The sequence below is a fragment of the Podarcis liolepis genome, assembly GCF_965112155.1.
Source record: "Podarcis liolepis genome assembly, chromosome: 13".
Classification (NCBI taxonomy): domain Eukaryota; kingdom Metazoa; phylum Chordata; class Lepidosauria; order Squamata; family Lacertidae; genus Podarcis; species Podarcis liolepis.
This window is the reverse complement of record NC_139573.1, coordinates 7779003-7793272: the sequence shown is the minus strand read 5'-3', so window position 1 is coordinate 7793272 and position 14270 is coordinate 7779003. Positions and strand designations below refer to the sequence as shown.

Sequence of the window (14270 nt, the reverse complement as noted above, 5' to 3'; positions counted from 1 at the left end):
TCCTATCTACATTTCAGATGCCACTATTAACAGCTTTTTAGATACTGGGCTCTGTACTCTCCATTCTGAGAGAGAGAGAGAGAGAGAGAGAGAGAGAGAGAGAGAGAGAGAGAGAGCACAAAATGTAATTTGTGCAAATTTAACAATTTTGCGTAATCTATTTGGTTTCTGCTACTCATGCGGAGCAGCAGGGGGTATTCTGGATATTTAAATATAATTCAAAGCTTTCTCCATGCACAAACGCAACTCCACCCATTACCAGGGGTAGTCGACCTGCAAGACTCTAGCTTCCATCACTCCTAAGTACTGGCCATGCTAGCTGATCAAAAATTGCAAATCCAAGATCTGCAATGGAAACATGAATGAAAAACAGCTCTGCTTATTGTGTAAGCCAGAGGAAGCACTTGTAAATGAATGGATGCAAAGATGATGATGAAGAAGAAGATCCTTTAGCTGCAGAATTTGTCATTTGTGGTTGCAACGTTTCAGGCTCCCTCCTCCAACAACCAGTGTGCCCGGTGTTGATAAAGGTTTTTGCAGCAGCAGAAGTCATTGTGGATACTATAGCGGCCACAGTGTTACATTCCAATACAAAAACTATTTGCAGGGACGTGAGCAAATAAGGTGTTCTCCCTTGGCACAACCAGCTTCTCCTTTTCTGGATTGGCATACAAAATTCAGCTCTTTGTTGCCATCGCTCTGTATAATTCCTTCAAATTAAGAACACCGGAAGTTGCTTCAGCCAAACCTTTCATCCATCTCACTCTATTGTTGACACATCCGCAGCAGTTCTCCAGGATTTCATGCAGGAATCTCTATCAGCCATAACCGCAGATGTGGTGGATGTGTGTGTTAACAAGGGACATTTGCATGAAACCAAGCTCTAACAGTAAGCTACAGTCCCACTCCATTGAGCTTCACATAATCATTCCCGGAAAGGGAACAGGCAACTCACTGTAGCAAAACTTTAGGAGATAAAAAGATCACTTTCATGTAGCAGCCTTTCTTTCTAACAGAGACCTCTGCTTTATTTATTTGTGAATTTATACTCTGCACTTTTATTTTTTATTTTTTTTAAAAAAAGGAAAGTGGATTCCCTTCAGGGTCCCTTCCAACTTTACAATTCTATGATTCTATTATTTTAACATATAAGCAGTGCTTTTTCTCTTAAAAAAATATATATTTAAGGGTACTCTCATTTTGTCTCAAGAAAATCACCATCATGATTTTATAGTTCAAATCGGGATTCACAAAATGTTTAGGGGTATGCATAACCCTGTGTCCCCTCAGAAAAAAGCACTGCATATAAGAAGGAAATCAACAGCAGCATCTGTAAAACTATCCATAAATACTTAGCAGCAAAAAGAGGGGGTGCAGAATCATGTTGTAGAATCCTGCCTAAACCAAGGTTTTTAAAAGACATCTGAAGGGACAGAAGAAGAAGAGGACTGGTTCCTGCTGAACTTCTACAGGCAGGGACTTCCACAGGGCAGGTCCTGCCACATTAAAGTTCAGTCCCTAGTGAAGGCCACCCAAACCTCAGGGTCATGGGGAACCATCACAGCTCACAAAGGAATGGGGGAGGGGGAGCTCTGGTGAGCTCTGGCTGGAAAGAAGTCCTGGAAGTCTTTCTTCTTTGGCGATCACTCATAGACAAGTAAGATTGTCTTCCATGAACACGGTCTTAACGGCTCTGTGGGCACCACCATCCGTATCTCCTGGTTCTCCTGAAAGCAAGCACATACCTGCACTTTCAATCCTGCCTTTCAAGAGACAGGAGCCCAAAATGTGTGTTTTGAGAAACCTGGGAGTATGATATTCTGTGAAATTCCATACGCTAAGCACAAAACAAACACCCACTCCAGCTGAAGGGGAAGCAGGTTGCAACGTAAGTCATGCTGGAGGATTTTGCACAGCGCTGCAGCACTGTGCCCATATGGGGGTGGCGGCACAGTGAAATAAAGCCTATCAAAAACCTTGGGACCACTATGTTTGTTCTTCTGTTTAAGTGCAACTCAGGCAGGCAGGAAAATATATTGGCCTATTGTGGAAACTGCAGCAATCTGAAATTAGGGGGAGTGGGCAGGATCACATTTTAGTTCTGAATTGTACCGGGAGGGATCGTTTTTTAAAATCAAATCTTAAACCAGATTTTCTTGCAAAAAACATTAATAATAATAATAATAATAATAATAATAATAATAATAATAATAATACTTTATTATTTATACCCCACCCAACTGGCTGGGTTTTCCCAGCCACTCTGGGTGGCTCACAACAGAATATTAAAACTATTATAAAACATAAAACATTAAAAACTTCCTTAAATAGGGCTGCCTTCAGATGTCATCTAAAAGTCAGATAGTTGCTTATTTCCTTGACATCTGATGGGAGGGTGTTCCACAGTTTTTGTTCAGTTATTCTGCATTACAAAATACCCCTAAAACACAAGTATGTGGAACCTTTGGCCTTCCAACTGTTGCTTGAATCCAACTCCCATCAGCCCCTGAAAGCATGGCCAATGGCTGGGGATGATGGGAGTTGCAGTACAGCAATGTCTGGAGGGTCAAAGGTTTCCCACACCTATCCAAAAAACCAACATTATCCATTATCAGCACCTTAAAAAGCAACTGTATTACTGTAATTAAAACGTGAACTTTTGAAAGTAGAGGAGTTTAAAAGAATGCATTTGTGGATTCTTTTTGCTCACCACCATTAATTTGGCTGTGGCCTTGTAAACTTTAAAGGTAAAGGGACCCCTGACCATGAGGTCCAGTCATGACCGACTCTGGGGTTGTGGCGCTCATCTCACTTTATTGGCCAAGGGAGCCAGCATACAGCTTCCGGGTCATGTGGCCAGGATGACTAAGCCGCTTCTGGCGAACCAGAGCAGCGCACGGAAACACCATTTACCTTCCCACCGGAGCGGTACCTATTTATCTACTTGACTTTGATGTGCTTTCAAATTGCTAGGTTGGCAGGAGCAGGGACCGAGCAATGGGAGCTCACCCTGTCACGGGGATTTGAACCGCTGACCTTCCTAGGCTCTGTGGTTTAACCCAGAGCGCCACCCGCGTCCCTTGTAAACTTTAAGATGGATCAAAAAGATATGTCAAGCTTCTCCCCTAGCCAAGGCCTGGGAATTCCAGGTTGAATGTCTCTATTTACTAGCAGCTCTACAAATTTCAGTCGCAAGGCCATGCCTGCTGCATGGCACCCACGACTACTGGCACCCATGGTTGCGGAGTCAAGCTGGCACTCCTGACAGGAATATACCACAATATTTTCTATGGGATCTACGACAGCAACATAAAGAATGTCAAAAACTCCAACCAAACAGCTAACTGTCCATCCACTGCAGACTTTCCCCCAAGAACAGTATTTCTATATTTATCTGTCTTATCAGTGTCAGTGCCCTACAGAGAGTTGGCTTCATTCACCCAGCCTACCAGCAGACCAACTCTGCATTACAAAGATGTCTGCAAACATGACATGGCTGGCAACATCAATCCCTTGCAGACAACCCCAGTGCTTGGAGACAAACAGTCAGGTCATGCATCCATAGCAGTGACCAGAGGAAGAATGACTCCTGGGAGGAGAGCAGACAGAATAAATGCTATGGTGCATCTGCAGCAGCACAACTAGATGGCTTCACCTGCCCCAGCTGCAACAAAACCTGTCTCTCCCATATCAGTCTCAGCCTTCCAACAGCGTAACTTCACTCCCAAAGGCGCACTCCTCCCAAGACAGATGGATGCTAACCACAACCACAAGTGCTGGCTCTCTATAATAGAATTTGTATGACACACTTGAAAACATAAAAAGTGGTCTGATGGGAAACTGGAAATAGGGACATTCAGAGGAAAACTATCAGACTGCCACCAACCACCCAAGCTCAAAGAAGCCCCTTTGGCTTTTGTAGAGCCAAACTGGAATAATCAGTTCTATACAAACCTTTTAAAATCCTACCAGAAGATATTGAGTACCTTATTTTCATGGCACCACAGACAAATTTCAGAGCAGATGTCCCATCTCAACACATTATATACATGAACAGTGCTCTTGCCAAAACACTATTCTCTCCCCATTCCATCCTGCTTTTAGCCTGTCTCTAACCCCAGGCTTTTGTAGTTCTTGGGAGAGCCATTTACTTGCATTTTTCTCCCTGTGGCCTTCAGAGAGACTGAAACAGGCAACTCCCTTCAAAATGGAGATTTGCAACTCAATACCTTCATCACTTGATCTAAGGTTGCAACACTCACATGTTAGCTTCCAAAGAACAACCAGTTAGTTCATCATTAACTCAGCAGGACCCTCAGAGTCCTTCAGAAAACCAACAACATTGTGGGAAAAACCCCAATGTTAGCAAAACACATTTACCCATTTTCCATTTTAAACCTTAATTAATACACATGCACTCTTCTTTTCTGTGTCAATTGAACCATTATACTTAAACACTTGAAGGATAGACCTGAAATAATGCAGTATTGCAGGAGGGAAAACATTGCTGATGAATGTTCCTCGCTCTGCCCACAACCACCTGAGCCAGAAGATGGTCCCATTAACTTCATTAGGATAAGTGGTTTTATGACCACATTTAAGAATCCCATCTAAGAAAAAACAACTGTTTTATGTCACAGGCAAAAGTCAGAATGGATTACAACTCTTATTGCTCCTGAAGCCTGCAGATTTTTGTCACGCCTTTTACCATGGTGTATATAACTGGGGCTCCACAGTGATGGATACTGTAGCAAAAACCTGCTCAGCCAACCAACAGTGAAGCAAAAGCTAAGTTTTCCGTTGCATATATGAATTGTTCCCCTTGAGTGGGCCACTTTCAAGTGGCAAAGACATGTTGCAGTCTTTTTAAAAATATGCTTTTCTCTAAACAAAAAGACATTTATGTTGATTTTAGGCATGCAAACACTAGGATAGATCACTCTTTTGCTTCCACCAGCAGCCCCTTACACTGTCTCAAAGGTCATTCCTAACATCTTTCCATGTTTGTATGGTGGCTTCCTTCACTGCATGTGAATTATTTCAAAAGGAAGGGATTCAGATGACACACAAATTCCATGTCCACTTTTTAAGCTCTCACCTGAGAATAGAAAATGTCTTTACACCGACAGTACCATGGGCAAAAGTCAGAGTGGGTGAACTAACTAAATACGTACTTCTGAGCAATATTTGTCAACGCTTCATTTTTTGTCAAGCCATGTATCAAGGTGGACATGATTACAGCAGTGGTTATTATCAGATACATCTGGTTTTTTTAACAAGGAAGGTTTTTCTCCAGTGGTTTTGGTTTGGGCATGTATCACTGTGGTCTTCTAGCATTCCTTGACAGTGACAAACTCATTCATGTGCACTGGAGAGCCTCCTCTAAGTTCCAGGGCCAGCCAAAACAATGGAAAACTTTAATAGTTTCATTTCATTTCGTTCAGTTTATACACCTCTTTCCCAAAATGGACTGTGCCTAGGGTAAATCACAAAAAATCACATTATTATCAAATTTTATTTCTTTAATTAACATATCTCTATACTACTTTCCAAGAACAATATTCTTCTCAAATAAAATAGGAGGGGGAGAGGAATATGTTACAAAACATTTTTTTTAATCAAGGCAGATGTACTCAGGAGGGAAACCATCAAAAACCATATATTTAAAGAAGAAGCAGATAACCTGTGGCTTTAATGATGTTGCTGGACTACAACCCCATCATCGCTGACCATCATCCCTGAACACATGCTGGCTGTGGCTGGAGAGAGTTGGAATCAAACAACATCTGACAGGTTATAGGTTCTCCGCTCCTGACCTCAATAGAGGTTCTGTGGTTTCCCTCCAGATCTTGCTTTATTTAAGAAAACTGACAACTCCCCTTCTGTCCTGTCCCTCCCTGCACCACAAAGAACCCAAGTCTGAGCAAGCTATTAAGGTTTTGTGAGGACACAGACCACTGTGGGACAATTGTATATATCTGCAAAAAATGCGGCAATTCTACAGCCACAGTTGACAAAGTGAAGCTGTAGTGATGGCTCTATGTTCTGCTGTGAGCACTAGGAGGAAATGTAACATACCGTTTCAAAACTGACCTAAAGCACACCATCCATTTCTTCAGACAATAAAATATTCATGGTAATGTGTAACCACAGTTCCCTCCAAACCAGTGTTCTTCATGGAGCATGGTCCTTGATGCTTTCCCACTCGTTTCCTATCACACAGTTTTTGTATGGGAGCACGTCACAGTGGTAACTGGGACGGCACTGTGATAAACATCCTTACAAAAATGTCCCATGTTCAGAAAGGAAGGATGCCTGTGAAATATGGGTAGACCAACAGACCACAAGGCCAACAGACCACAAGGCATCTCCACTTTGACAAAGCTAAGGCATCAATCTGCAACGAATGAATCTTAGTCCGAACTATAATAACCCAAGCACCTGCTACTCTCTGTCTTCTTAAACACAAACATAAGCATGATGTCCAATGTTTTATTACATAAATCTCCAGAACTTTCCACATAAAGCAATCTGGGACTTGTGTAATGGAGCAAAAGGCAGAAGATGTTTCCCAAGTCTTGTCCATTATTTAAATACATCCTTAAACTTTCCCAGCACATTATGAACATAGGCAAATAGCTCACACAGAATACGATCAAATAGGCAAAAAACAGAACACAGCTGAGGCACCTCACCTGCTGGTAGATCTGACGTTCTTCAGGGAAAACACATATCAGTCTCTCTTCTCATGAAGCAAAACAGCTTTTTAATTCAGTCATTGCATTATTATTTTAAGCCATCAAGCAGCTGGTCTGTACTGAGTTGACATTTCTAATAAGCGTTGAGGGGGGAGCAGCATGTGTACATTATTATTCTCTATTTTCCACTCAAGCACACACACCCTCTCTCACACACACAAGCACACAACACAAATACCAAGTCTACCTCTAGTACCCACTCATAAATATCTAGTGCTCTGTTTGACTACCAACGTTACTCAGCACCAAACTTTCTCTTCCTTAATTTCCTCACTGCCTCATCATTCTTTGTCTTAAAAAGATGTCAAGTCTGTCTGGATTTTTGTATGCAGCTCTAAATGCATGAAGCATGCTTTGCCACAAAAATTAAAACTGCCACCTCTCTTTCCCTCTGCACCTCCCCCCTTCAGCATCCAAAATTAATCTTTAGTCAGGAAGCCTGTTTTCATTTTTCTTCCTCCCACCATTGAAGCAGGAAGCTGACAAAGACCCAGAGCTTACTTGAGTAGAGAAGTTGAAGGAATTAAAGAATGAAATTTGAGGGAAGGGGCAAGAGACAGGGAGGCCTTTTGTTTGTTTAATGAATATTTAAACCACTTTCCAAAATAACTCACCCTCCCAAGGACTGTTAAAGATTCTCAGTAAAGCAAAAAATTAGATGAGACAAAAATCGCTAAAACTATAAAATGACAGTAGTGAATAAATAAATCAGATACAAAAAAGCAGATAAAAGCATATATTCCAGCCTTCCAGGGAGTCCAGGGAGGCAAAGACACAAACAATGAAAGAGATTAAGACATCTAAACACAATTCCAGCACAGATGCAGACTGGGAAAGGTGTCTACTTAAAAGACTTATTTAAAGAAGGCTTCAGTAGGTACATAAAAGCACTGGCGAACGAAGGTGGGGGCAGGGGGAGCGATCAGTCCCAGGTGCCATCCCAGGGCTGCTCCCGCCCCCCAGGATTTATTTCCATTGCAGAACTGGACCTATGTGGTTTCAGGATTTCTGGCACCTCCCCACCCCCCACCCCCCCAGCATCCATAATGATGTTTCTCCAACTTAAATGCTGATAAGAGGTTTTTGCTCTTGCTGATGCCACTGTGGGATGCTCATTGAATCAATTAGAGATTTCTTTTTGAAAGAGATCTATAGCTACCACAGTGAAACATCTCTGTACAAAAATTGCTTGGACTGCCCACGAGCAAAGCAGCTGTTTCCTCTTACACAGCCAGGTCCTTTTCCAGGTTGCCTTATGTAAAAGGACTAGGGGACAGTGGCAATGGACAGCTGACAACATATTTAATCCAGCTATTCTTTGCCATAGTCCCCAAGTCCTTTGAAATCCATCTTACGCTATCAGAGGAAAGCACATTCTACTGAGACTTAGAAAGATAAGATGATGTAATGAGTCAATTCAATGGTTGACCAGCGAAGATCTGCCAGCAGTTCTTTTCCTCAGTTGTGCCACATGAGATAAACTTAACTAGTTGGGAACTGGGGGGTTAAACATGCAAAGCCCTGAACTCTTTTCTTTTCAATGATATTTTGTGAAAGCTATCCAGTGACTTCCAGGTGTCTGGTGGAGCCAGATGGGAAGCTCAGGGGAGAGGAGCCATCCAGCAAAATGGGAGAATCCTGTTTAGGTTAACCACCCATGGATTTAGGCTAACTGGGTCAAGTTCTGGTTAGAGGAGGCAGTGGGGTAGGAGGATGATCCAGGGGAAAGAGCCTGTGATTTATGGGGCTCTGTGCCACCCATGGGGCAGGAGTTGGGGCTGGTGAAGGAAGGGTGTCAAGAAGAAGAGGTCGGGCAGTCAGAGGCAGGAGGAGATGAGGTGGAAGAAGAGTGGCAGGAAGGCTCAGAGAAGGAAGAGACAGTTCCAGAGAGAGTCATACCATTGGAATCTCCCCTGTCTCCTTCTCTGCTGTCTCCACGGTCAAGGACAAGGAGGGGCTTAAAGTAATAGGAGCAATTGGTGTTGCCATGCAGGAGAAGTTGCCAATTGCTTGCTCACGGGAAGACTCAGAAGAGGAAGAGGCAGTCCCAAAAAGAGTTATGCTATTCAAATCTCCATGGACAAGGAGCGGCTCAAAGCAACACCAGCAACTGGAGCTGCTATGCAGAAGAAGTTGGCAGTTTCCTGCTCACACCACATCAGGCGGCAGCAGGGTTTAAGTGAGCTAGAAGATACACGGCCATGCTGTTGCTCCATCTATCTTGGTTGGAGCACAAGCCTGAAGAAGTAGTTGCCTAGACAGCTAATTAGCAGGAGTGGTGTGTATATCACCTGCACCTTAGGAGTTGGTGCTTTGCCAACATAGTACTAAATTTCCATTCCCTTGTCCTCATTGGGCTGGGTGTGCTTGAGACATCTCACCATCTAGAGCGTAAGTGGGGTACCTGTGGCCCTCCAAAATGCCATCATATCTCCAAACAGGGAACCTGTGGAAGCCAACAGGATGTCTCTTTATGGAGGCTTGGAAGGAGTTGTCCTATCAGCATGCCAAAGACATAAAAGCAAAATGGCACTCCTGTTCTCCCTACATTAATAAATCCTGGTTTCCTGGTTGTCCATAGGGTGTGATAATACAAGATATGCCCTGCTAAGTTCAATCAAAGCCCATCTAGCCAAGCATTCTGTGCATATCTGTAGCCTACCAGATGTCTACTCAGACTCTGTGATCATCATCTGAAGCCCTTCTTCATGTGCTCCCTCTATCGGAAGTCCCATTGTGGCAACACAAGAAAGGGGCCTTTTCAGTGGTGGTCCCCCACTTCTGGAATGTTCTCCCCTGAGAGGCTCACCTGTTGCCATCATTACATATCCCTAGGAGCCAGGCAAAACCATTTCTTTTTCATCGGGCCTTTGGCTTTTAATTATCTATGGTCTTTTTGCATGGATAATAAACATCTCTCTAAGGAGTCCACCATATTTGGTCTTTTGTACCATCTCAGCACTTTACCATTTCATTTTTCCTTCTATGTGGATCAGACCATAAAAGATGGAACTGGAGAAGCTCCTATGCAGAGATAACACACACCTATGTTTCTAGTATTGGCTTGGATCACTGTACACACTACAATACTGTACATGAAAAGCTTACAACCTGTAGGCTAGGCCACACATTTGCTGTGGCCTCCTATGGACTCAATAAACCTTCAGTTTTTGCTAATGGATCACCTGGATGTCATACAAACCAAAATAAAACATGGGGGAATGGGAAACCATCTACAGTTTTATGAATTACATATTTCTATGTAGGTTATAGTAATGGATGCTACTGTTTATGAAAAACAGAAGGAGAAAAAAAGGAAGATCAAATGAAAGCAGTCACCCAACACTAAGCAAAGCTCTCACAAAGAACGTTTTGACATTTTTCTAAAAGCCATGATTGAGCATTTGGAAATCTAGAAATCTATACATGGGCATAGACAGATCTCCTAAATCAACATGCATATTTATCTGCCTGCCAGTTCATCCTGTTAAGAAAGCAAAAAAGGTATAGGTAAAGGACACCTGGATGGTTAAGTCTAGTCAAAAGTGACTGTGGAGTTGCGGCACTCATCTCGCTTTCAGGCTGAGGGAGCCAGCGTTTGTCCACAGACAGCTTTCTGCCTTGACCCATCGCTTCAACTTAGGGTCTCCATGGATATTACAGGCTGTGGTCATAGCAGAAGGGGAGTTTTTAGTCAGGGTTTGTATCATTGTGAGCCCCGGGCAGCACAGTGATTTCTACTCATACAAATACCAAGCGTAAACCACAATATGCTATCTAGAAAATGCATAGTTGGGTGCAGCGTAACCATGCATCTTCTAGCTCACTTAAACCCTGCCTCCTGATGTGGTGTGATTGTTAGTGCCAGAAGAATAAATTATGCTAAATGGCTACATTTGCATCATTGCATTTAGTTCAGGGTTTTTTTTCCTGGTAAAAAGAAACAAGCCAGTGTATAAAGTAGTTTAGAAGAATAGCTGAAATGAGGGTGGCAAAAATGAGAGGCTTGATTAGGGTTTCTGCTTTTGCTAGTTACAATGTTTTGGTCACATGAAAGCTCAGGGGAATGTTACTTGGTAGTTGCTCTTCCACCTCAAAAATGGTTGGATGACTTTTCCCGGAGTCCCATTCTGAAAACTCTATTTTCTTCTTAGCTAATTTCAAGAAAGCAGAGCGGATGTTCTCCCTTTCTGTTGCCCCATCCCCCAACATTCATTACATATTATTTTGACTTCATCTCATCTCCAAAATCAACCTCAGGGTCTTTTCTGGCTTCCTGTTTCAAATGTGGGAGGAAGCAGAAACAGGCTTCCTGTTTAAGATTAATTTTAGACCCTGAGAAAGGGGATGGGGGATAAAGAAATGGCTGTTTAATTCCCTAGTGCCTTCTCTGTGGGTTTCTTTTGTGGCAAAGTGAGCTTCATATATCCAGAGATGCTATGACTATCAAGGTAGAAAGGGCATATGTAGAGATAAATAATGATAAGACAGAGAAAGAAGGGAGCAAGGAAAAGACTGGTGTTGCATTAGGTGGCAAGTTGTGTTATATAGATTTTGAAGGAAAGATATACAGTGGTACCTCGAGTTACAAATGCCTCAGGTTACAAACACTTCAGGTTACAAACTCCGCTAACCTGGAAGAGTTACCTCGAGTTGAGAACTTTGCCCCAGGATGAGAATGAAAATCGTGTGTCGGCGGTGCAGCAGCAGCAAGAGGCCCCATTAGCAAAAGCATGCCTCTAGTTAAGAACAGTTTCAGGTTAAGAACGGACCTCTGGAATGAATTAAGTTCATAACTAGAGGTACCACTGTATAGAGAAAAGATGGATAGGTGGCTGAGTAGATATAAAAGATGTATGTTTACATGTGATTTATGTCACTGAGAGGAAAGAGGGGGCATATTTTTAAGGGTGTGCTCGAAAGCAGGTCATTTTTCAAAATGGCTGCACTGGAATTCTGTTACTGAGAGCCCTTACTGAGAGTGACTTAATGGATAGAGCAATGGGGATTGTCTTGGGAAAGCTCTGGGTTCAGGCCCCTGCTAACCTACCTCACAGAGTTGTGAGGATAAAATGAGGGATCTTCTTCCATCTTCCTTGTTGGAAGTGGGATACCAACACAATCAGTAAATGCATTGTTGCATTTTAGAAGGCCCAGGGAGAGGGCAATCATCAGACACGGATCAACATCCTCACTCCTAAAATCCCATTACAGCTAATTCTGATCTTTACCCATGCACAGTCCTTAATACACTTTCAATTCTAAGGGTTAGAAACATGTCGTTGTTGTCGTTGGTTGGTTGGTTGTTTTATCTAAGGTTCGCAAGATGATAAAAAATTGAGCCCACTGATAAAATCTCCACCCATGTAGGATTGTGGATGATGAAGAGACTGACTTATTTTATAAGCCATCTGAAGAGACCTGTGTAAAGAATAGAAATATTTCCCATCACATGCTGTGTTTATTTCCATGGCAGAATTCCATCACTTAGGGCTGAAATATTACAAACACATCAAAAACAATGATACTCTGCCTCACTCACCGATAAAGGATTTAGTTCTAGTACGAACCATTGTGGGAGAATATAGTGGGCCACAGTGCTACATCTCAGTACAAAAACTGCTTGCTGGGATGTGTGCAAGGGCAAAGAGGGTGTTCTCTCTAGAAGGTACCAAAAGCTCCTCCTTCAAATGGGCAGGCTGAAGTCTGGGTTTTTAGTGCCATCATCCTGAAATCCATCACAGAGCATCAAAAGACAATCCCCAGAAACAAATAATAATACACATAAATCATTATGATGCAACTCTGTCACTGAATTGCGGCCTTCTCTTTCCTTGTTCCTTTGGAAAGGGCAGTATGCTGACTGCCAAACTTTGTGGCAGCCGCCCTGTTCACACCAGCATCTTATTAAAATATTTGCTCCATTTAAAGGTAATGTGTAGGAAAGCCATATGCTTTACAGGGCAGTTTTTATTTAAAAGGTTACTCAGCCTGAGTCTGTTTTGAAGGTAAAGATCCATAAGCTGGGAGATCAGAGGCCTTGAAGTTACCCATCTAAATTCAGCACCCGGACAGCTGATGGCACACATGTGAGAATAGCTACAGTTTCCCCACCCCCCCAACAGGTTTTTGCTCTGCTTTGGCTCACAGTGAGACACCAGCTGAAGGGTACCATGATGAGGGGATCTAGGAAAACATTGCTTGTATGTGACGAAAAATCTTCAGAGACCAAACATATATTACGAGTCATGGCTGGTGGACTGCAATCACACTTTACAATGAAGACTGCAGCAAAACTGAGCATATTAGTTTGGAACGACTGAGCTGGTGTGTCCTGAGAGCTGGCTAAGTATTAGTGTCCACTAACATCACATTCAAGAATGCACTAGGAAAACAATGGTTTTTGTCAAGGCTTGACTCATTGTGGATGGGGCACAGTGGTGCATTCCCCTACAAAAACCTCTTTGGACATAAAGAGAGGAAGCCTCTAGATTCACTCCGCTAAGTGCATCTGTACTGCGACAAAGAACGATGCCTATTGCTGTTTGTCTTCAGGGTATTGCAGATGATCAAAAGAGCAGAAGAATTGCAAAGATCCAACCATTCCTACGTTCTGTTTACATCACCAGCTGAGCCAATGAACTCTGGAAGCTCAGAGGCAGGGTGAGAGGAGGGGAGGGGCATGGGTAGCGCTGTGGTCTAAACCACTGAGCCTTTTGGGCTTGCAGATCAGAAGGTCGGCAGTCCGAATCCCCGCAAAGGGGTGAGCTCCCGTTGCTCTATCCCAGCTCCTGCCAACCTAGCAGTTTGAAAGCATGCCAGTGCAAGTAGATAAATAGGTACCACTGCAGTGGGAAGGTAAACAGCATATCCGTGCATTCTGGCTTCCATCACGGTTTTCCATTGTGCCAGAAGCAGTTTAGTCATGCTGGCCAAGTGACCCAGAAAGTTGTTTGTGGACAAACGCCAGCTCCCTCGGCCTGAAAGCGAGATGAGCACCACAACCCCATAGTCTCCTTTGACTGGACTTAACTGCCCAGGGGTCCTTTACCTGTGCACTTCTACTCAGAAGAAAGTCAGCAAGGCTTATTCTTGGCATGGTGTATATAGGATTGCAGCCTTGTTTTGGAGCTTTAAAGGTCCATCAAGATAATGCACATTATCTACTCTAAATAGCTCTGCCTTCATGGTGAGCTTCACCCACGAATTCAAACTAAGAAAACAGTATTTGCAGACACCCTGTTAGGAGTGGTACAACTGTGCTACTATGATGCTTTTGATTACTGGGGACAAGGGACCGCAGTCACCGTTACTTCTGGTAAGACAAAAATCTTCCTTTTCCTCATTGCAACTTCATAGATTCACGTAGGCTGCTTTTTTTGCACACATAGACACAAAATTAGCCACAGCATCGCAGAATGGGATGTACTGTAGCATCTTTCTAGGTCCTAAATTAGTGCCTATTTGCTGCTTTCATTGTTGCTATTGTTATGTGTTGGTGCAATATGGCTT

The 14270-nt window shown here is 43.0% G+C and overlaps 1 protein-coding gene across 2 annotated transcripts in view; it reads left to right on the top strand.

Moving 5' to 3' along the window:
- LOC310691339 (uncharacterized protein) overlaps positions 1–14270 on the top strand; it is a 77937-nt gene that overhangs the window by 18918 nt on the left and 44749 nt on the right. The window contains exon 3 of one of the 2 annotated variants that reach the window (XM_083471080.1): positions 14008–14076. The exons of the other annotated variant lie outside the window; for it this stretch is intronic. Within the exon in view, the coding sequence (XP_083327206.1) occupies positions 14008–14076 (69 nt within the window). The remainder of the gene's footprint in view (positions 1–14007; positions 14077–14270) is intronic. 2 annotated transcript variants of the gene reach the window in all.